The 24,172-nt window shown below is 39.8% G+C and overlaps 1 protein-coding gene across 1 annotated transcript; it reads right to left on the bottom strand.

The window, feature by feature from the left end:
• Positions 1-4,730: 4,730 nt before the first annotated feature.
• LOC141145297 (myelin P2 protein-like) lies at positions 4,731-20,708 on the bottom strand. The gene is made up of 4 exons (XM_073631868.1): positions 20,451-20,708; positions 12,472-12,644; positions 8,989-9,090; positions 4,731-4,891 (listed from the first exon to the last, which is right to left on the bottom strand). The coding sequence occupies exons 1-4, from the start codon at positions 20,521-20,523 to the stop codon at positions 4,841-4,843; spliced, it is 399 nt and encodes a 132-aa protein (XP_073487969.1). The 5' UTR covers positions 20,524-20,708; the 3' UTR covers positions 4,731-4,840.
• Positions 20,709-24,172: the final 3,464 nt, after the last annotated feature.

Here is a 24,172-nt window from a genome sequence, read left to right as displayed (position 1 = left end):
TTTTCCAATCTGTTTTTGCTAGACTGGATGAGCTTGTTTGAACGTTGGCACCCGATCTGTGCTTTGGACTTCCGGGGGAAGTCTTGCAGTGCTTTGAGCGGTGCTCTAAGTTTTTTGTATATGGGTCACAGAGACTAAAGTTTTGCTGATCTACAAAGTCTTGGATTTGTATCTGCTCTGGCAATGAATCTATCATTTACTCATCACAAATATTTCCTGGAGGAAATCAGGCAGCCATGTGATGAACTTGGACCATTCCACTGTAATTTATAACAGGAATGGGAACTGTAGAACAATGGAGGTCATATAATTATTGCACCTTATTTTGGCTAGTACAAGGCTATCTTAGTTTTAAAGGGAAGGTGTGTTGTATTTTTAGTAAGTATATATTTTGATTTATTAATAAATACATTTTTATATAACATTCACATTTTACAAACCTGCTCTTCCAATTTTTGCTATTGTAATAAATATGGAAATTTGTAGACTAGCCGCTATTTGGAGTTCTCAGTGACATAGTGTCATACTTTGTCCTAACAACTGCTAAGATAAGATTTCAGCCCCACAGAAAGTACATTGCTTTTTATGGCTGACTAATTAATTAAATGAACTGAAGCACAACCATTGGCTAGCACTACAAAGCCAGAGGCATTTATGCTCATTGATTATTATTTACATCAAACTAATATTATTATAAATACTTTTTTTTTCATTTAAATACTGGACTCAATTCACAAAGAGTTATTTTCCTCTTTAAGATCTGAGATAAAATTAGCTCATAGCATTGTTTCAAAAAAATGTTGCAACTCCCTAAAAAACGATACTAAAATAAGGCATAAGGCAGAGTTATTTCATTGAAATGTTAGGTATTTATCTCATGAAACTATTCAGTGTTTTATCTAATGATGTGAGATCCAGTGGGATGGATACAGTGGAGAGGGATAAAAAAAACCCTGTCAGTTTTTATTGATTATTAATTGATTATTCATTTTCCTTGCACGTGATTAGGTATTCTTTGTAAAGTGAAATTTTACCTAATTTCCTAAGCTCTGCAGCAACTTGCAAAGTGCACAGTCTATTTGCCTTTAGTAAATCAGTCCCAGCGTTTCTATGTTCCTAAACATACAGCCAGAGCTACAATAGTATAGTTTAGATGAAAACATATTTGTGTATTAGAATGGCCTAGTCAAAGTCCAGACCTAAATCCAATTAAGAATCTGTTGCAAGATTTAAAAATTTCTGTTCACAGACGCTCTCCATCCAATTTGACAGAGCTTGAGCTATTTTGCAAAGAAGAATGGGCAAAGATGTCACTCTCTAGATGTGCAAAGCTGGTAGAGACATCCCCAAAAAGACTTGCAGCTGTAATTGCAATGAAAGGAGCTTCTACAAAGTATTGACTCATGGGGGCTGAATACAAATGCACGCCACACTTTTCACATATTTATTTGTAAAAAAATTTGAAAACCATTTATCATTTTCCTTCCACTTCACAATTTTGTGGCACTTTGTGTTGGTCTATCACATAAAATCCCAATAAAATACATTTACCGGTACATTTTTGATTGAACATGACAAAATGTGGAAAATGTCAAGGGGTATGAATACTTTTTCAAGGCACTGTAAGTTCTATGCATTGCTGTTGAGAGAACTGATCCAAAAAGGCAGAGACTACTTCAAATTGGCTATTATATTTTTACATTCTTTAAATACAGAATACCTGGACCACATTTAACTCATGTATTTATTTATTTATTTATTTATTTCCTTTAGTGAATTTACCGTTTGTTTTTGCTTTTTGAAGTAAATACCTCATAAAGGGACAGCAAATTGACGTTTTCATTATCTCATGGTATATTTAGTAAAAATGTCTTAGATCCCCTAAATACCTCATGAGATATGCTTTAGTGAATGGAGTCCACTGTCATTAAGAAATGTGGCATTAGCATGATGGGTGAAGTCGAATGGTATTTTTTTATGCTATTATTGAAGCATATTTTACCCCACTGACACAAGATCAGTTTTACGTAGATTTTAATGGACATATGCTCTATTGGTAAAATAAGGAAGCTGGATTTCATGGAACAAGTATTTGACTCATCCGATGGTCGAGTAATTGCAGTGATTATGGAGCAAAGATGTGGCTGCCACTGGAAAGGTAAGCACTTCTTTCTTTTGTGACTTATTTTGTAAAAGTTACCCTGCAATCACAGGTCCCTTTAACACATACAAATGCACACAAATGCAGCTTTTGGTAATCTTTGAAGAGTATCTCTACTTTTGTTGGGAAAAAAAAATCTCTGGGAGATCTATGTATATTGCGGGAATTTTAACAAACTGTGTTTGTTTGCATTACTACCTTTTTGTTATTCTGAAGAAATAGCTGTTTGTTTCATCTGTGTCCGTGTGCAGAAGTGAATGTGAATGGGAGTGACTTTATAATTATCAATCAGATGCTGCATTTACAGGTTTCTAATGAGGAAAGTGGCAGGGTCTGAATCCCTTTAGACGTGATTTCTGTTTGGAAGTATCTCACCAAAAATCCCATTTTTGTCGCAGGGGATGCCCAAAATCTGACCTGTATCTTAGTGCAGACTTCTGGGAAAATCAGTGGGCCAATCACACATGACATTTCTAGTGGGCGTTTTTTGAAAAGAATTACTCCAGGTTGCCATATTGCATTTAAATTTTACAGAAAATTACAGCTACAGATTGAAAATTTAAAGGTAATTTTTAATAACATTCAATTACAATATGACTTGTGTAGCAATTGTATATGATATTAATATTATTTTTTCCTTTATTTGCTTTTTTTCCCCCTATAAAAGTGGAGTTACCCTTTAAAAACACAACTAAGCTGGCTTTACACTGCAGGGTGAACAAAAAAATTAACGTATTCCTCTTTCTACACTCTACAGCACAGATGGACAAATCTTCCACTGTGTCGCATACTAGCACATTATGAAATACTTGGCTTAGAACGAAGCCTTCCAGCACAGCGCTGTCACAGCTGAGAGGGCTTCCATCTTCACCTGGTCTTCCTTCCGTGGTCGCGGCAGCCGCCGTGTGATTAGCCTCTCCACGATGATGTCACTCCCGTGCATGCGCGCGGGAGTCATGGACAGCAGCACGGGGCTCTGAAGGGACAGCACGGGTATGCAGTGTGAATATCTCCTAAACAGTGCAGGTTTAGGAGATATTCACGGTACGTACAGGTAAGCCTTATTATAGGCTTACTTGTAGGTACAAGTGCAAAAGTAGACTTTACTTTTACTTTAAGCTGTGGCCTATATACACTCACCACTCGCCACTTTATTAGGTACACCTGTTCAATTGCTAGGTAACACAAATTGCTAATCAGCCAATCACATGGTAGGAACTTGGCATTTAGGCATCTGGACATGGTGGAGATGACTTGCTGAAGTTCAAACCGAGCATCAAAATGGGGAAGAAAGAGGATTTAAGTGACTTTTAATGTGGCATGTTGTTGGTGCCAGATAGGCTGCTGATCTACTGGGATTTTCACGTACAACCATCTCTAGGGTTTTTCAAAGAATGGTCAGAAAAAGAGAGAATATCCAGTGAGCTGCAGATGTGTGGTTGAAAATGCCTTGTTGATGTCAGAGGAGAATGGGCAGACTGGTTCAAGATGATAGAAAGGCAACAGTAACTCAAATAACCACTCCTTACAACCAAGGTATGCAGAATATCATCTCTGAACGCACAACACATTGAACCTTGAAGCAGATGAGCTACAGCAGCAGAAGACCACACCGGGTGCCACTCCTGTCAGCTAAGAACAGGAATTGGACAATAGAAGATTGGAATAATGTTGCCTGGTCTGATGAATCTCAATTTCACCTGCAACATTCAGATGGTAGGGTCAGAATTTGGTGTAAACAACATGAAAGCATGGATCCATCCTACCAATGGTTCAGGCTGGTGGTGGTGTAATGGTGTGGGAGATATTTTCTTGGCACACTTTGGGCCCCTTAGTACCATTTGAGCATCATTTAAATGCCATGACCTACCTGAGTATTGTTGCTGACCATGTCCATCCCTTTATGACTACAGTCTACCCATCTTCTGATGGCTCCTTCCAGCAGGATAATGCACCATGTCACAAAACTCAAATCATCTCACCACTGGTTTCTTGGACATGACAATGAGGTCTCTGTACTCCAATGGCCTCCACAGTCACCAGATCCCAATCCAATAGAGCACCTTGGGGATGTGGCGGAACGGGAAATTCGCATCATGGATGTGCAGCCGATAAATCTGCAGTAACTGCGTGATTCCATCATGTCACTATGGACCAAAATCTCTGAGGAATGTTTCCAACACCTTGTTGAATCTATGGAATGAGGAATTAATGCAGTTCTAAAGGCAAAAGGGGGTCCAACCCGGTACTAGCAAGGTGTACCTAATAAAGTGGCCGGTAAGTGTATGTAAACTAGCTGTAGTACTGAAAAGGATTTTAAATTGAACCAAATGCTGACAGGCCCTTAGTGAAACCTCAGCCAGTCAGTCAGCCGTGAACAAGATTTTGGAACCATGAATGTTTAAAATGCTAATATACCTACTGAAGATTGCTGTAACTCTGTATCACATAGCTGAAGCCAAATTCTTATCATGTTTGAAAGAATGTTTAAAGTAAACAGAAAGTGATTCCTAGTAATTCATTCTGATTAGTTCCTTGGTTGTTGAAAGTGAGAAAGAAAAGTAAAAGATTTCTGAAAACCTCTTTTATTTTCACAGATTTATTAAAGGTGTTTTAAAAATCACTTCTCCTTTAAGACACTGAACTTATGCTGTATAAAGCATATTGATGTCTGAAGCTTCATTTTTTCTCATAGACCCGATGACACTTCGCATCATCACATATGCAATCCTTTAAAAAAAAAAAAAATAAATAAAAAATATTAGTCACATTTAAAGTAAAAGAAAAAAGAATTAAAGTGAACCCATGCTTTGCTCATGCCAACACCATAAACTTACCTTTCCTTCCCTCCCCCATTGCTCTATTCAAATGCTGGGAGTGAGAAGGAATACCCAGTACTTCCAGGTATGATGAGCCTTCCTTTCCTCTATAGTGACAGTGCTGGTGCTTTTTAATTGGCCACTTAGCAAAATAGCGCTGTCACATAAGGGTGGGAAGAACTCCTGGGGGGCCAGAGGCAAAACAGGGTGGCTTTAGTACTGGGGACAAGGTTCTATAGAAGAAGTAGAAGGGTCTTAAAGACCAGGATCTGCACTGAGAGTGGTCTGAGAAAAGCAATACCATAAATTATTCATTAAAGTGATTGTATACAATCACCTTGTAAAACAACTCATTTAGTTTAAAATAGAAATAAAAGGCAAAAAGTTTTGTATAGATATAAAAAAAACATTTAAATACTGTACCTTTTTTTTCCTTTTTTATAAGTGATCACATTCCCTCTGTTCTCAGCTGCATAAGAGCTGGGGGGAGGAGAAGCAGCAGCATAGTGAGCTTCCCAGTGAATGGCTGTGCAGGGGAGGGAGGGGCATGTCAGACAAGTCTGATCATTGGAAGAGATTACACTGAGTTTACAGCGTAATTGGAGAACTGACCACGGTGTGCTCTTCTGCATAGTGTGGTCAAGTTTTAATAGAAAGCAGAGGGACTTACAGGAACACTGGGGATTTCACATAAAGGAAGCAATACAAAGAGACCAGGATGTAATAGAATTGTAGGGAGAAAAATCCAGGCATAACAAGGTTCTAGCAAATGCATGCTTGTAGACATGCAGCTAAAGTCTACTATAGGCAAGAGACATTGACTTTGGACAATAACACCAGAGGGACAGAGGAGCATTTGTAAACCCACTCTCATCAATTATAAAGTAATGGCATAGTGCTGAACTATAAGGAGAAACATGCCCTCTGCATGTATCCTTACCTTTCAAATATCTCCCCCCTCTCTATTTGGAGCCCCGAAAAAACTCTGCATTCAGTGGGCGGTTCTGTTGTGCGGCGCTCGATGGGTGGGATCATGACATCAGCAAACTCCATGCCTACCTCTACATTCCCCTTGGCCAGAGCACACACAGGAGAGGCAGAGCGCGTTCTGGGCAAAAGCAGAGCGCGCTCAGGGCCCCCTGTCAGTCCTGCACACATACACATGAATGTCCAGTGACAGTCAGAATGATCGGTGCAGCGAGGGACAGCTGTGAGCACCGATCTCCTGCATGGCTTTTCAGCTGATAGCCGCAGGAGGGAGAGAAGGAGAAGCGGCTGATGAAAAGCCATGCAGGGAGATCGGTGCTCACAGCTGTCCCCCGCTGCACCGATCATCCCCAACTGTCCCCCGTGTCTTCCTCCTCCTCCAGTGCCCGTGTTCTCCTCCAACACCCCCCTTTCATCTCTTGGTGGGAGCAGTCAGGTGACATGAGTAGGAACTTGGTAGGAGTAGTTAGGTGACACAAGTAGGGACTTGGTGGGAGCAGTCAGGTGACACGAGTAGGGACTTGGTAGGAGCAGTCAGGTGACACGAGTAGGGACTTGGTGGGAGCAGCCAGGTGACACGAGTAGGGACTTGGTAGGAGCAGTTAGGTGACACGAGTAGGGACTTGGTAGGAGCAGTTAGGTGACACGAGTAGGGACTTGGTAGGAGCAGTTAGGTGACACGAGTAGGGACTTGGTAGGAGCAGTTAGGTGACACGAGTAGGGACTTGGTGGGAGCAGCCAGGTGACACAGGTAGGGACCTGGTGGGAGCAGTCAGATGACACGGTAAGGGACCTAGTGGGAGCAGTCAGGTGACTCGTGTAAGGACTTGGTGGGAGCAGTCAGGTGAAACGGGTAGGGACCTGGTGGGGGCAGTCAGGTGACACGGGTAGGGACTTGTTAGGAGTAGTCAGGTTACTTGTGTAGGGACTTGGTGGAAGCAATCAGGTGACACGAGTAGGGAATTTGGTGGGAGCATTCAGGTGACATGGGTAGGGACTTGTTAGGAGCATTTAGGTGACACGGGTGGGGACTTGTTAGGAGCAGTCAGGTGAAACGGTAGGGATTTGGTAGGAGCAGTCAGGTGACACGGGTAGGGATTTGGTAGGAGCAGTCAGGCGACACGAGTAGAGCAGTCAGGCGACACGGGTAGGGAATTGGTAGGAGCAGTCAGGTGATACGGATAGGGACTTGGTGGGAGCAGTTAGGTGACATGGGTAGGGATTTGGTAGGAGCAGTCAGGTAACACAAGTAGGCTGTAAGCTTTGAGCTCATTCAGCATTACTGGGTGTAATTATGAAAAGTGAGACACAGTGCTGTATCGCAAAAAATGGCTTGGTCATTGAGCAGCCAAATCTTCCGGGGCCTAAATGGTTGATTAAAATTTTTTTTTCGGGTTTACATCCACTCATGTATTGCAGCTTTTCTGCAATAAAAAAACTTGAATGGCAGTTGGCAGCAGTGGCATATCAACAGGGGGCAGTCAGCCCCAGGTGCCACACATTGGGGTGGGGGATGTCAGGCCAAGCAGGGTGACAACCAGGGGCGACTGCTGGATTGCCTCCGCCGCTCACTAACACAGGAGAGAGGAGCAGGGAGCAGGAGGCAGAATAGGACAGAGAAACAGCAGCGCTGAATAGACAGCGAGAGCTGCCAGAGTTAACTTTCCAAGTTAGCCAGCAGGTAATTGGTTGCTAGGACCACCCCGTTCTGCCTCCTGCTCCCTGCTCTCCTGTGTCTCCCACTCTGCATGCCCGAATAAGGTAGGAAGGGACAGCGCTGCGGGGGGGGGGGGGGAGTAGGGGCTGTGTAATGCACACGGGTCCAGAGGTGGGGGGGCTGAGTAATGTAAAGGGGTGCAGAGGTGTGGGTGGTGGGGCTGTGTAATTTAAAGGGGTCCAGAGGTGTGTGTGTGGGGGGGGCTGTGTAATGTAAAGGGGTCCAGAGTTGTGGGGGAACTGTGTACTGCAAAGGGCTCCAGAGGTGTGGGGGGCTGTGTAGTGTAAACGGGTCCAGAGGTGTGGGGGCTGTGTAATGTAATGGAGTCCAGAGGTGTGTGTGTGAGGGAGCTGTGTAATGTAAAGGGGTCCAGAGGTTTGGGGGGGCGGTGTAATGTAAACGGGTCCAGAGGTGCGAGGGCTGTGTAATGTAAAGGGGGACAGAGGTGCGGGGGCTGTGTAATGTAAAGGAGTCCAGAGGTATGGGGGCTGTGTAATGTAAAGGGGTCCATAGGTATGGGGCTGTGTAATATAAAGGGTGTCTTCCCACATTTTACATGCAGTTATAACTTCAGTCCTATAGATTCCTATTAGGTTGCGCATTTTTTTCTGCATTTTCTGAAAGCGCACCAAAAGTCCTGCATGCTGCATCTTTGGCGTACTTTCAGAAAACAGGTAAATAATTTTTTTGGGGGGGTGACACCATGTTTTACTGCACCAGGTGACACCAAGCCTAGTGATGCCTCTGGCAGTAGCACATAGTAAGTGTACCACTGCCAGTTACATGTATTTCTGTCTGGCACCTGATGACAATCCTTGGGTAGGACGGGGCCTTTTTGCAGAGGAGGGGCCTGGCCGCCCAGGGGAGCAGAAGAAGGAGGATTCCTCCCGGTTTTGGGCCACAGTGCGCAGAGGCGCTACATGTGACGTCACTCAACGTTGATGTCAGAACATCGACGTGCGGTGCCCCACCTGCCTGCCTGGGAGGGGTGCCAGATATAGGATCCGCCTCGGGTGCCAAATGCTCGAGGTACGCCCCTGGTTGGCAGTAAAAAAAATGTGTTTAAATGTGTAAAAATATAAGTTGATAATGGTTAGTTTTTTGCAGCCTTATATCAGTGGAACATATTTTTTTCTTTTTTGTTGATATTATTAGTTATTCCAATTGTAGGATCTGGGCATTTGGTTTTTGTGGGTTTGGAGGTCTTCTGTTAACAGTATTGGATGTAGTAAAAACATATTTTTATAGGCTGTTTCAGTGCACTGAAAAAATGTCCATAAGGTAAAGCCATGGTGCTTACTTACCGTTATCAATTGACCGTTTTGAACTTGTCGTGTTATAATGGATTCCTTGCCATCCCACTTTTGGGTTTGTATCAATTTCCCATCGTTCAGTTTAAAGATAGTCTGTAACATACAATAAAAAGCATTCTACTGCTATGATCAAAGGCTTTTATCAAAGGATTGCTTTACAAATAATACAATAAGATATGAGCTTTAAATGAGGTTAGTCAAAATTATGCAAATATTTATATAACACAAAAACTGGTACATTTTGTGTATTTGATTAATGCCACTTTTTCCTTCTTAGGCTGCATTCACACCTGAGCGTAGCATCTTTGAGAGTTTTTCTGGCGTTTTTTTTTTGCATGTTTTTATGCGCGATTTTGCCGCGTTTTTATGCGCGACTTGCGCGTTTTTATTCAGCGCTTTTGAGCTTTGCATTTTTTTATTAGTCAATAGAAAGGACAATCATCTGTTGCATCATTTGTTGCTAGGCATTTCAGATTTTTTAGCTTTTCCATAAGCTTTTTTTTCCTTTTCTAATTATTATTATTCATTTATTATTATTTTTTTTGCTAGGGTAAGGGGTTAGAATTAAGGTTAGGCTGGGGTTAGGATTAGAAGTTGGGGTTAGAGTTAGGATTAGGGGTTAGGGTTATATATATATATATATATATATATATATATATATATATATATATATATATATATATATATATATATATATATATATATATATATATATATATATATATATATATATATATATATATTTTTTTTTTTATGGGTGTTAATAATACTACTACTACTAATAATATTAATAATAACAATAATAATAAATGAATAAATAAATGTAAAATAAATACACAAATAAATAAAAATATTCATAAATAATTTATATTAAATTCAATAAATGAATACTAAGCAATAATAAATACATAAATAATTACTCCCTAATTCAAGCCTCTAACCCTTAAAAAAATAAAATAATAATAAATAGCTAAACACCCTAACACAGAATGAATAAATAAATACATTATTATTAATTATTTTTATTATAGTAATTTATTTATTTTTTAGGGGTTGGGTGTTTATGTATTATTATTTATGATTATTATTATTATTATTATTATTATTATTATTAATAATAATAATTATTAATATTTTTTAAGAGTAGGGGTTAATTATTATTTATGTATTATTACATATTATTCATTGATTTTATTTATTTGTTATTTATGATTATCTTTGTTACTTCTGTATTTATTTTAAATTTATTTATTCATACATTATTACTATTTCAATTCTTAAAATTTTTCATTTAAGCAGAAAATTGCACAAATACGCACCACAAAACACGCAATTGCACACAAAAAAAAATGTCGCGTTTCTATTTATTTCTATATGGGAATACAAATGTGCCAAAAACACCCAAATCTGCCCAATTTGAGCAACAAAAAAAGCTCCAGAACTTGTTTGAGCTTCAGGCGATTTGGAGTGGGGATGTGAACCATCTCCATAGAGAATAATTGATTTTTTCTCCTCCAGCGTTTTTGAGCTTCAAGCACATAATTGCTCAGGTGTGAATGCAGCTTAAGGCAGGCCATAGACAGTCAACAGAGTGTGACAGTATGTGATGGCTAGCTTATTTTTACATCAAAAAAGCAAATATAAACAGTTATTAGTGCTCCTCGGAGTTATGAAAAAATTGTATTGAAAGTGTAATTTGATGTTCTCCCTGTGCCTGAGCGGGTTTCCTCCAGGGTAATCTGGTCTCCTCCTACTTGACAAAAACATGCTGGTAGATTAATTGACTGCTGTCCAAATTGCCTCTGTTATGTATATGTATGAATGTGAGTTTATAATTTCTTGTCTTTATGATTTTTGGCTCTGTTATGTATATATATGAATGTGAGTTTATAATTTCTTGTCTTTATGATTTTTGGCTTCTCCAGTACCTATACAATGTGTGCACTATTTTTCTACATATTTTTATATACTTCTGTTGCTTATCACATGCATTTTGAATGTTATTATTATTATTATTATTCAGGATTTATATAGCGCCAACAGTTTACGCAGCGCTTTACAATATAAAAGGGAGACAATACAGTTATAATACAATACAATACAATAGGATTAAGAGGGCCCTGCTCAGAAGAGCTTACAATCTAATAGGGTGGGGCAGGTGGTACAAAAGGTTGTAACTGTGGGGAATGAGCTGGTGGAATGTATGTATGTATGTATTGGTTATTTACTGTTGTTTTTGCATTATAGAATACCTTTATACCTACCATATGTTTTGGTTTATGTATTGGTAATCATAATGTTGAACTGCTATTACACATATGTTCACAAGCCATATTATTTTATAATCTAATTTTTAATCTGAATGTGATACATTTATATTGCTTTATAAGCCATATTTTTGGAATTTTATATGTCTGATTTGCCCATAATAGTCCTTACTCCATTGGAGGGAATTTTTTGATGTTATGATCAGGATGATAGCATTCTCACAGCTTTCCACCATTTACATTTAAGAATGTGAGTTAGGGAACTTAGATTGTAAGCTCCTTGGTGGCAGGAACTGATGTGAATGTACAATATATATGTAAAAGCACTGCGTAAATTGATGGTGCTATATGAGTACCTGTAATAAATGAATGTACTTATGTTTAATTTGTATACTGTCTTATTTCTTCAGTCTTCAATTACACATGTACATATCCACTTAACATTTGAGTGCATTGTAATGCAGACGGGTGGCAGCTATAGGCAAAGCGAGGTACTTGTATGTTGCTGCCTACTTCCTGGTTTAGGGGGTGCGCATGCGCAGAGCCTGTCAGCAGGTCCTGACCAATGATTCACGGCCTGGACCTGCTAATGGGCAGTGTACATTCACAGCCGAGAGCTCTATGTTGACATGCAACACAGAGCTCTGTACAAAGGGAGCGATCTGTCAGTTTCTCATCCCTGCAAAGCAGGGATGAGAAACTCAGAGATCATTAGCAATAAGCGGCACACATTATACACATAGGCACATATTTAACCCCTTGATTGCCCTAGATGTTAACCCCTTCCCAGACAGTGTCATTAATACAGTGACAGTGGATATTTTTACTTTGAATCTGTCCTTTTTATTTATATCACAATAATAAAAAAAACTGTGGTGATCAAATAACACCAAAAGCAAGCTCTATCTGTTTGAAAAGAAAACCCTACAAATTTTGTTTGGGTACAGTGTTGCATGTCCACACAAGCGCCAGTTAAAGTAGCGCAGTGACAAATAGCAAAAAAATGGCCTGGTCATGAAGGGGGTAAAAACTTCCGGAGTTGAAGTGGATATAAAAGACATGCATGTTTTTGCCATCCTGAACCTTTTATTGCATTATTGCATCAAACTTTGTATCTGTTTAGAAACAATACAACTTACAGTTACTCCCTGTCTTATCATTCGGTCGATTCCCCATTCTGGTCAAGAAATACTGTTAATATTCTCACCTTGCATTTCCTTTTGTCTGCTGTGTCTTCATCAAATTCTTTATTTAGTATAAAGCAGAGATCTGTAGTCTTCAAACTGCTCACTGTTTTTATACACCAGTCATCCCCATTTTTACTGATAATCACATCTGGTTTCAAAGGACTTACAAGTATTCTGGTACCCATATCCACACCTTCAAAAGAGTAAAACATAAAAAGCTTCACTAAACGTAAAATGACATTACATTATATGAAAGGACAAAAGGCAAAAATAATGACCTCATTATGTATGTAGGTTGTACACAACTAAACACAATATCCATCCTATTCTTTATGTCAGCAGCATCTCTATCCCCCGGTACGTAGGACATGTCCCCAGGTCTTCTACTGAGAGCCCTGAACCTTCTTTGGAGTAACTGTTGGTATAATCTTAAATATGCTTCAATTTCTGCTGAACGTTGGTTGTCAGATGTTTTGTATATTGTAGAGAGATTTTTACAGCACCAAAAAAAGTAACTGATCTACCCCAAAAGTTCTACAGAATTACATTAGATAGATCATGTAGTGAATTTGATAATCTGGAATTTTTTATCCACAAAAGTGAATACTTACCACAGACCACCTCCCACAAATACTCAAAATGCCTCCCTCCACAACCTTTCAGATGCATCAATAATTTCATTTTTTTTAAAAACAGAGGACAATGATTATTTTGAAAATAGATATATAAACACTGTGTTTAAAGCGTATGTATGAGGCCTGTACCGCAGTAATGCAAAAGTGGTCCTAATTATTTTATTAGCTCACATAGGTCGTTCAAATTTCTGATATTGGTAGAGTCACTCTTCCTCTATTGTAAATCCACTTATTATTTTTCATTGCAGGTAAATAATGGATTCCAAGCAAAAGCAATGTGCCCGTCTTTTGACAAAGGAGGGGTGCAGGCTGTCCAACATTGATGGTCTTCCACTGTGCAGTTTGTATTTAATGCTGGGTTCTCCATCTTTAACCACTTCAGCCCTGGAAGATTTGGCTGCTGAATGACAAGGCCATTTTTTGCGATTCGGCACTGCGTCGTTTTAACTGACAATTGCGCGGTCGTGCGACGTTGCACCCAAACAAAATTGACGTCCTTTTTTTCCCACAAATAGAGCTTTCTTTTGGTGGTATTTGATAATCTCTGCGGTTTTTATTTTTTGACAATTTAGCGACAATTTTGAAAAAAACACAATATTTTGTACTTTTTGCTATAATAAATATACCCATTTTTTTTTAAAAAAAGCAAATTTTTTCCTCAGTTTAGGCCGATATGTATTCTTCTACATATTTTTGGTAAAAAAAATCACAATAAGCGTATATTGATTGGTTTGTGCAAAAGTTATAGCGTCTACAAAATAGGGGATAGATTTATAGCATTTTTATTATTTTTATTTACTAGTAATGATGGCGATCTGCGATTTTTATCGGGACTGTGACATTATGGCAGACATATCGGACACATTTTTGGGACCACTGGCATTTATACAGCGATCAGTGCTATAAAAATGCACTGATTACTCTAAAAATGTCACTGGCAGGGAAGGGGTTCCTAGCTATTAGGAACTCACAATCTCTCTCTCCTCTCCTCACAGAACAGGGATTTGTGTGTTTACACACACCTTCCTGTTCTGCCTCTCGTGCCCGCGATCACTCGTGGCCGGCAGTCATTGCGATCATTGGCCACAAGCATCGGCACCCCCGAGAGCAGCAGGCGCATGCACGCGCCTGCTATCCCGCTTAAAGGAGCCGATGTATAGCTACGATGGCTCACGGGATCGTGCCGACCTGCCGCAGTATAATGACGGCAGCTGGTTGGCAAGCGGTTAAACTTCTTCATCAATCTGTGCATATTGGTTTTGTCAATGTGTCATCTCCATAAACATGTAGCCTTCTCCTATAGCCGTGTGTTTAAACAGAAGCTTTGTGCTACAATGTATATTCTATGATTAAGCACTGAATAGCATTAAATGAGTCAGGAGTCTCACTTCGTCTGTTGTCATTGTTTTAGTGGATTTACAAATAATAAAGAAGTTGTTTTAACAGGAGTGCAGTCATCTATCATCCTTTATACTACATTCCCAGCAATGAGCTGGGATTGTAGCTAGTAGCAGTGTGGACCAACATGGAGCAGTATTACTTTCTTCTCTTGCCTGGCCAACCTACTGCAAACAGCCAGGATGTTTCACATGTAGCACCTTCCTAATTAGGTTGCCAGGATGTTAGGTAAATTTAGTATTTTTGGCTCCTCTGTAAGCATTGGAGCAGTTGTTGATTTATTTTGGCTGTTCTGGATTTCACAGGCTGAAGGTTTGATTGCTTTTGCCTGCCTTCTAATAAGCTCTGGAACATAGGGCGTAGAGCATGGGGTCCCTACCTCCCTTGGTCTCTAGTGGGGAGAATTGTACTTCAAAGTTTAGCAGGAGAATTGTGGTGGAGATTTCACACTAGAGAAGAGTGTCCTCCTGTTATTACTAGTGGTTCTGGGGTGTGCCATATAACCCTCTCCAAATGTACTCAGCAATAAACCACAAAAAGACATCCCCTAGACTGTTCATTGTTTCAGTGTGCTTGGACCGTGTAAAGGGAAGATGGAAAAATGGTTACGATTAAGCACTTGATCTGAGTGTGAAAGGCATCAACAACCTGTCCTGCTTTGCTTCTCTGTCTGTAAGGACAATAAAGTATTTTATTTGCATCAGTCCTGTGGTGGTGTGTGGCCAATTTTTTCTTCATTCTATATGTTTGTGGTGGTGAGCCTGGGCAAGAACCCACGCTGGTCTGCAATTAGATGCTCACCTGAGCGGTATACACACAACCTCTTTAAACTAAAGGGAAGATGTCTTGATAGTGATGTGCAATGTGCTCCTTTCACATAACCACTGCTATGGTACATTCACTATATGTGATTGGCAAAGAATGCCAAGCGACTCCCGATAGTATGTCTGTGTGAAGTGATGTGAATTGTCACTGCCATCTTGCAGAACATCTGTAAAGTGTGGAAGCCTTAACATTTGTGTAATCATTCCTTTCTTAACCACTTCATTGCCCGGCTATAGTCATGTGACGCCTGCATCTCCCATCCTGGGCAGGCGTCATATGACGTCCTTGGCTTCCCTGCGGTAAAGGGGGGGGGGGGCGCTTGCTCACCCGCCGCATCACCAAGGAGCCGATGCGCGTGCTCGCCGGCCGCAGTGTCCGCCGGGCACCCGCGATCGCTCGTGACAGAGCAGGAAACACACAGATCCACGTCTGTCAGGGGAGAGGAGACAGATTGTGTGTTCCTAGTATATAGGAACACCAATCGGTCTCCTCCCCTAGCCAGTCCCATCCCTCCACAGTTAGAATCACTCGCTAGGTAATACATTTAACCCCTTGATCGCCTGTGTTAACTCCTTCCCTGCCAGTGACATTTATACAGTAATCAATAATTATAGTGCATATTTATAGTACTGATCGCTGTATAAATGTCATTGGTCCCAAAATAGTGTCAAAAGTGTCCGATCTGTCCGCCACAATGTCACAGTCATGATAAAAATCGCAGATTACCGCCATTACTAGTAAAAAAAAAACAAAAAAATAAAAATACCATAAATCAATAACCTATTTTGTAGGCACTGTAACTTTTGTGCAAACCAATCAATATACACTTATTGTGATTTTTTTTTACCAAAAATATGTAGAAGAGTACTTATCGGCCTAAACTGAGGAAAACATTTTTGTTTATTTTTTTTACATTTGGGATATTTATTATAGCAAAAAGTAAAAAATATTGTGGTTTTTTTTTTTTTTTCAAAATTGTCACTCTTTTTTTGTTTATAGCACAAATTATAAAAAAAAAACAGAGGTGAAAAAAATACCACCAAAAAAAAGCTCTATTTGTGGGGAAAAAAAATGACAAAAAATGTTTGCGCTGACAGCTGAAAATTGGCCTGGGTAGGAAGGGGGTATAAATGCCCTGTATTGAAATGGTTAAGAATATACAGTATAGGCTAATGGCCAGGGATTTTCATGGGAAGGCCTCTGGCAATTAGTTGGGCACAATATGGTGAAGGCTTACACACTACCAGCAGTGGGTCCTATCTATGAAGAAGCGGGGCAGGACCTTGGGGCTTTGGCACCAACATCCAGCCAGTCACAAGCCCCAATTACCTAGCTAAATGAACCTATTGCAGACTGCCCAAGGCAGTCCCAAACATTTCTTTTATATGTTCTTGGCAGCGAACGTGAAAGCTCAAAATCACCAATGATAAACATTGCCACAATTAAAAACAACATTTAATAGATAATGCTCCATGAAAAACTGGCGAGCATAAGGGAATATTGCCAAAACCCACAGACATAATAGCCCCATAGTTTTACAAGTATGATCCAAGATGTCCAGGTAAAGTATCCCAAAACCTTCAGGCTCTGATGAAAGAGAATGGGGCATCAAAAACATGTCGACCATTCTCAGCATGACCTATTGATATTCACCGTGGTTGCACTGAAGGTAACTGTTGGTTGTTTTTCCTTCCTGTCCATGTAGTAAACACACTCTCTTGCCCATGAGTGCTGGTGACTAATTTTATATTATATGTGATCTTTTATGTTTGTGAATATTATTACATTTTATTTTTAATAAATAATTATATACACTTCACAAGGCCAGCGTGCTGTGTTTCCTTCTGTTTAAGATAGATAAAATGTTTTAGAAGGTCTGGAACCCTTGGTTCCTTTACATACAATCATTTAGTTATCATATATTATACATGCCAGGTTGGTGGGAGGGGGTCCTTGGCTGAAGAAAGGTCTGCTCTTACTTCCTTTTCTTACTGATGCTGTCAAAGTATCTAGAATTTTTTCACCACTGCCTTTGAATGTGACATGCCTTTGAGCTTGGCAGGCATAAATGATATTGCCTCATTTAAAAATGTAATTTTTTTGCACCTATAAATGTAATTCTTGGTAACCATACTTACATGGTGATAAGTTCTACACCCCTATTCGACCAGTGACTCACCGAAGCAGGGTTTCAGGAATATATTATTTAAATGTATTATTTAAATTTCCTCTCTTTGTATATATAATAGATGTAACTAACTCTTTACAGTGGGGAAAATAATTATTTGATCCCCTGCAGATTTTGTAAGTCTGCCCACTTACAAAGAAATGAAGGGTCTATAATTTTATCATGGGTGTATTTTAAATGATAGAGACATAATATCATCCAAAAATCCAGAAAAAACAGGATATAAATGTTATAAATTGAGTTGCAGTTCAGTGAGTAAAATAAGTATTTGATCCCCAAACAAAACATGACTTAGGCTCCATGCACACTGGACGTTAAAATAACGTTATAAAAACGCCAGTAGCTTTGCAGTGAGTCTTTTAACGTTTTTTTCAAGTTTTTTTTTTTAATGGATCAAAAACGTTTAAAAAACGCTGGTGAGCCACGTTATTTTGTATGCCTGAACAATTCAAAATGAGCATATGGGGATATGGGGGGGGGGGGGGTAATTTCAGTACAAGCTTTGTATTAAAACAAGTAGCTCTAGAGATATAGGCAGCTAAAGCTACCCTGTTTCCCCGAAAATAAGACCTAGCGTGATTGTCGGTGATGGCTGCAATATAAGCCCTATCCCCCAAATAAGCCCTACCCTGTTTCAGCGAAAATAAGCCACCCTGAAAATAAGACCTACAAGGACTTTAACTAGGGCTTATTTGGGGGGTAGGGCTTATATTGCAGCCATCACCAACAATCACGCTAGGTCTTATTTTCGGGGAAACAGGGTATAAGCAAAACATGACTTTGCCTTGAAAAGTCATGACTCGTCCCACCTACTTACACTTCATATGCCTCTCTATTGGTAAGTGAGGCAGTCCATCACATTAAATGGGCACATTGAGAGGCTTCTGGTAAGGGAAGGCCAAGCTTAAATTCACATAGAAGATGAGTTTATAAATTCAGCTGCCTATATCTCTTTACCTAAAATAACCTTTGTTTATGCATTGCATATTTTATGTACAGCTGAAATTGCTCATTTACAAGATGATTACATTAAAGAAAAATCTCCAGGCAAAAGACAAAATTCTTTCAAAAATATATATACAAAAAACTGTTTACTTGTATCTGGATTTAGAAGAAATACTGGCGTTTCACAAATGCAATTGAACTTTGGCATTAGATATAATGTACTTTAAATGATAGGTTCACCTTTAAGCCCCTTTCACATGTACGGACCGATCGGGTCCGGCCTGTCAGTTTTTCAGGCGGATTCGATCGGACCAACTATTGCTTTCTATGGAGCAGTGGACGTCAGTGGACATATCTGTCTTGCTGATATCCGATCCAATCCTATCCGCTAAAAACAGATGGATGGGGATCTGTTCCCTATCTGTCTGGCGGATCGGATAACAGTCTAATGAAAACGGACAGGCGGTCCGTTTCCACCCATCAGCCCAGCGAAGCGGACATGGATCTGTCATCCACCTACTCCACCAGTGTGAAAGGGGCCATAGGAGCATGTTACATCCATATTTAGGGTGTAACGTGTAACCCACCTTCCGCCTCCAGAGGTCCCCTCTCTGTGACAGCGGCCAGGGGATCTTCTCCCCACACCAGCTGTCACTTTTTAAAAACAGCGCGGCTGTAAAGGTGCTCCACCCACACAGCCACGTCATTCATTCACAGAGATCTGTACATGAAAAAAATGAAGTCTCCTCTGCCACCATGGCAGACCTACTTGAAGTTTGAATAGGCTGCAAGAGCACTAGTCAGCACGCTCCTGGTTAATTTATTCTTCCTCTAACTTTATAATAGAAAGAATGTGTGGGGATATGGGCACATAGCTAGAGGAAGACTGTGCAAAAGCCTGACATCTGGATGCAATGCTCTGGAGGAGCCAGAAAAAAGAATCATAAATGCACATATTTTTTTACCTGCAAATATATGTTCATTTATTTATTTATTTTGAAAGGTGAACTTAGCCTTTAAGAAGTCTAGCACCCAACTGTCCACTCCCAGAAGGTAGACTGTAAACACACCTGGACCATGATGCTCAGTCCACTGGTTGCCAATGTAATAGTGAAACTTCAGGGCTGTACCACAATTTAAAACTAAGCTGAAGGACCTCCAGGGCTTGGACACCCTGTGTTATACTGAGCTGTATGAAAGCTACTTATCCATGACAATGTAGCAGAGGCTGTAGTGAATCCCTTAGGGTTAGTGACAAAAGCATGGCACCGAGCTTGCTGTTGACTGTGATAATGAGTCTCCAAGATCTGGGAATCTGATGTTTGATTATTCAGAAACATAAATCTTCAAACATCAGACTTGTACTAGCAAAAGAAGCTTTGAAGAGACATCCTATCTCCTTATGACAGCTAAACTGTGGCTCTGTCGAGGGGTTTACCCTCTTGGAAATACCGAGCCTTCTGTTTTTCCCTGTCCAACTGACAGGCAGTATACTGATTGATCTATTGGGTTTCCCAAAGAATGCTGAGAGAAAAAAGGCTTGCATAAGTATGAGTGGGTCTCAGAGTTTGCATCAGGGCATTACCATAGTTCTTTTCATCTCTGGCAACAACATGTTTTGATAAGAGTGCCATAGGGCATGCATGCATTTACTAAGACTGATAAAATATTAAACCCAATTGATCATAACAACCAATCAACTATATTTTCAAATGAAGAAAGGCAGTGGAAACTTTTCTTTTTTTTTTTTGCACAGGTTTCTTTGAAAAAGATTTGTCAATAACTCTTCGGTAAGCTAATTTTTCAAAATGTTGAATTTAGCTTACTGCAGGAAAACAATTTGTGTACAAACTTTAAGCTGGACGATCTTGGAAATTTCCAGGCTAATCTAAAGATCAAATGTATATTAAAACCCCAAAAAGTTTATCAAAAATTAAATGTTAGTTTGCAGTTTTGCAAGACTAAGTAGCCTAGAAAAAATACAGAATATATTAGTTAAATGGCTTACCAAGAGCCTTCATATAGACATCAAAGCCCTCAGAAGAAATCAGTTTCCAGCAGCCCAGCATTTCCTCGCACATGGTGGCAGTGTTTTTCTGGGTATTGGTGATGCAGAAGGTACAGAGAACAGCAGATAATGAGGGAAAGATTAAAGGAGTTCCCCTTTTAAGAGATACAGCAAGGCTCCAGTGATGTCACCCCAAATTATTTGTGACAAGGAATAAACCTCCCTTTTCTCCAGATCTTATCCAGCGCTTGTGCTGCAATGTACAACAATATATGTATTTTAATTAAAAGATTAAAACAAGAAATGACTTGTTTTCACCTGTTTCCCATCATGGCTCCACACCCACACTTATCAATTAAATGTTTCACTTTCACTGAGGAAACCAGTTTTATTACTAGTATTTACAAACCACAAAGCCCTGGTCTATCAATGGCTCATCCTTTATTTATTAGATGAGTGATCTAATATAATTTTAAATGAAACTTGTATTGAAGAAATATGGAGGTTGCCATTACCCACCGCACCTTCTAAATATAATCATTCCAAGGCTCTCACCCTGATCCAGTGGTTTTGGGGCTTTTGAATCACTGACTTTACTCTTCTAAAAAAAAGTTACATGGAAAGATAATCTATTGCCGTTTAATCCAGCTTGGCATATACAAAGAATGTTTTTCTGGCTTTTTTGAAGGTAAAAGTACATTCAACATCAATGGTCTTTCTTTCTGTATATAGGTTTGAACTATACACTGAGCTTTACTAGGGCTGCACATACTAGGAAAAAAAACAAAGAGAGGAAGTACAATGAGACAATACCAGCACAACATGAGACATTACAGCAAGAATAAAAAATCCATATAGTTTATTGCATCAATTAAAATCACATTAAAAAAGAAGATAAACCCCAATCACTGCCGGTTCACACAGGGGCGACTTGTCAGGCGACCTAGCCGCCTGACAAGTCGCCTCCCGTTCTGTACTACGGAACCGTTCTAATAGGAGCGACTACTTTGGGGGCGACTTGAGGCGACTTGCATAGACTTCTATACAGAAGCCGTTTTGCAAGTCGCCGTGGAAGTCGTGTGCAGGTCGCCTCGGTGAGGCGACCTGCAAGTCGTGCCGCCCCTGTGTGAACCGGAGCTTAGGGTAAATACCCAAGTTGGTTTGGAAATCAACACCTCATAAAATCTATTGTATAGTAATGATGCAGAAAGCGTAATAAATTGCAGGTGTGCTTTTCCATATCCTACCGTCAACGTGTTTCATAGTAGACTGCTTCCACAGAACAGTTAGGTGTATCAATGCACTAAATACAGCAGAAAAGATTGTAAATATTAGTCAAAAAATTATTTATACCAGTCACATAAAATTCCCCAATAGGGTATGTTCATGCTTTTGGGTGGGACATCATGGTGCAATTGGGGTATTTAAAGAGTCGGCTCCCTGCAGTATTGGTGGTGAGTGTGTGGCAAGTGGAAAAGACAGGTGAGAGGACATGCTAGGACTCTATTATATTTGGAGTGGCTAGTGGCTTTCATTAAACCTAGTATCCTATAATTATTTTAGGTGAGATACTATGGGGAGATCTGCCAGCACATGGTGATCACCACTCATCCAGCGATGTATACATATGAATGATTTTCCTCTTTGTTTATTTGGTAGGTCATAATCTACTAAGACATCATTATATTGTATGTTGATTCATGCAAAATTTGTTGTAGGGTAGATTATAAAATTTACCCTAAGCTCCAACTATAGGGGGGATTTACTGAAACTGGAGCATGCAAAATCTGGTGTAGCTCTGCATAGAAACCAATCAGCTTCCAGGTTTTATTGTCAAAGCTTAATTGAATAAGCTGAAGTAAGAAGCTGATTGGCTACCTTGCACAGTTGCACCAGATTCACAGAGTGCTCCAGTTTTAGTAAATCTCTCCCTGTATGTCCTTATCTGGACAGGCATGAATTTTATGGGTAGTTTTCCCCATAATGATATAACCTATGATCAACCACATTTATTGCCAAGTGACTTTATTAATATCCTGTTCTAGCATACTTTATTCTGTGGTTTATGGAATAAAATCTTTATCTGTAAGTATAGGTTAGGCACTATATTAGAGGTGTATATGTACTTCTTACTTGCAATATGGAGTGTTTGACTCATATTTATTTTAAGGTACTAGCCCATTATTTGCAGAGTTCCATATCCTCTTGGGGGTAGTGGTTCCTCTGGGCCCCTATGTCCACCCAAAAGACTCATATATGCACAGCTTTTTGCCGCACTGCCATACTGATATGAGCATGAACACACCCTATTGGGTAATTTTATGTGACTGCTACAAATGTTTGACTAATATTTACAATCTTTTCTGCTGTATTTAGTAGATTGACATATCCAACTAACCCGAGTCTACTGCAAAATGTGTTGACGGTGCGATTTGGAAAAGCACACCTGCAATGTATTATGCTTTAGGCATCACTTTACAATAGATTTTTTTTAAATTGATTTCCAATCCAGCTTGGGTAGAATGTCTATATTTCCCCTAATTGGTGTTTGTCTTCTTTTTTAATGTGATTTTAATTGATGCAATAAACTATATGGATTTTTTAAAATTATTGCTGTATTTTCTCATGTTGTGCCAGTAAAGTCCACCCTTTTTTGAACAAGTATTTTCCTGTTGTTCTATGTTTTTAACTATCGACAAGGATGTGGCACAGTGGGAGTTGCAGGTTTTACATATATAGCAAGATCCCAGGCCTCTTTTAGTCTAATGAGAACCTCCAGAGCCAAGAGCTGCTGACTTCCTTCAGTATAGAGTGGGTTGAAAGGCATAGTGGCTGTAATGCAATATAGATTCATGGGCGCCAGACACTTCTTAAATGCAAAGAGATTTTATTTCTCTTGAACAGAACTTTGGAAAAGATGGTTAGGGCCAGGACACCCTTAGGTAGTTGCAATGTTAACCTCCCTGGCGGTATGATTCTTTCGGATTTTAGGTGCTGAAAGCGGTACAATTATTTTGCATGGAAATTTGGCGTTTTATATTGTAGGTCTGTAAATCTTAACAATAACACACTTAAATCTGTCCAAACCAGAGTCTAGTAGATATCCCGGGTATGATAAAGTTTGAAACACAAAAACATAAATTATAATATAATAAATAAAAATAAATAATTAAAAAAAATTAAAAAAAATAGTAATAAAATAAATTTCCCCACAATTCACTATCGCTCAATTCTGCAAGTGTTCTAATTTACTATCGCTGTTTTCTAGCTGGTCTAAAGCCACTTTTGACGTAAAGGGACACTTTTTGGTTGCTATGGACAATCTCCAGTTTCCAGGCAGAAAGAACAGTGTATATCATGTAAAACTGCATGCAGGGCATGGGCCAGAGCACTGGGGACAAAAGGGAGGTGAAATCATTTCATACAGTACTGTAATCTGTAAGATTACAGTACTGTATGTGTTATGATTTTTTACTTTTTTTTGAATTTGCCGCCAGGCTCCGCCCCCGTGCGTCGCGCCGCTCGCAGGGAACGGAGCCTGGCACAGAGAGGCTTCGGAGGAGGACGAAGCCCTCGGACACTGCGGGGGACATCGCAGGATCCCGGGGACAAGGTAAGTAACGCTGCCCCAGGATCCTGCAATGCGATCCCGAGTGTGGCTCGGGGTTACCGCTAATGGTACTGAATTTTAACCCCGAGCCACACTCGGGAATACCGCCAGG

This window comes from Aquarana catesbeiana, linkage group LG05, assembly GCF_042186555.1.
Source record: "Aquarana catesbeiana isolate 2022-GZ linkage group LG05, ASM4218655v1, whole genome shotgun sequence".
NCBI lineage: Eukaryota > Metazoa > Chordata > Amphibia > Anura > Ranidae > Aquarana > Aquarana catesbeiana.
Note: the sequence above shows the minus strand (reverse complement) of the source record. Positions and strands in the feature narration are given on the sequence as shown.

Bases quoted from the DNA above. Each gene is read 5' to 3' on its own strand.
- LOC141145297 (XM_073631868.1), bottom strand. From the start codon at position 20,523: ATGTGCGAGGAAATGCTGGGCTGCTGGAAACTGATTTCTTCTGAGGGC. The intron at 12,645-20,450 runs GTAAGCCATTTA...ACTCTTTTGAAG, and splicing joins TGTCTATATGAAGGCTCTTG to GTGTGGATATGGGTACCAGA. The intron at 4,892-8,988 runs GTAAGTAAGCAC...TTTTTTTTAAAG, and splicing joins AAAACGGTCAATTGATAACG to GATTGCATATGTGATGATGC.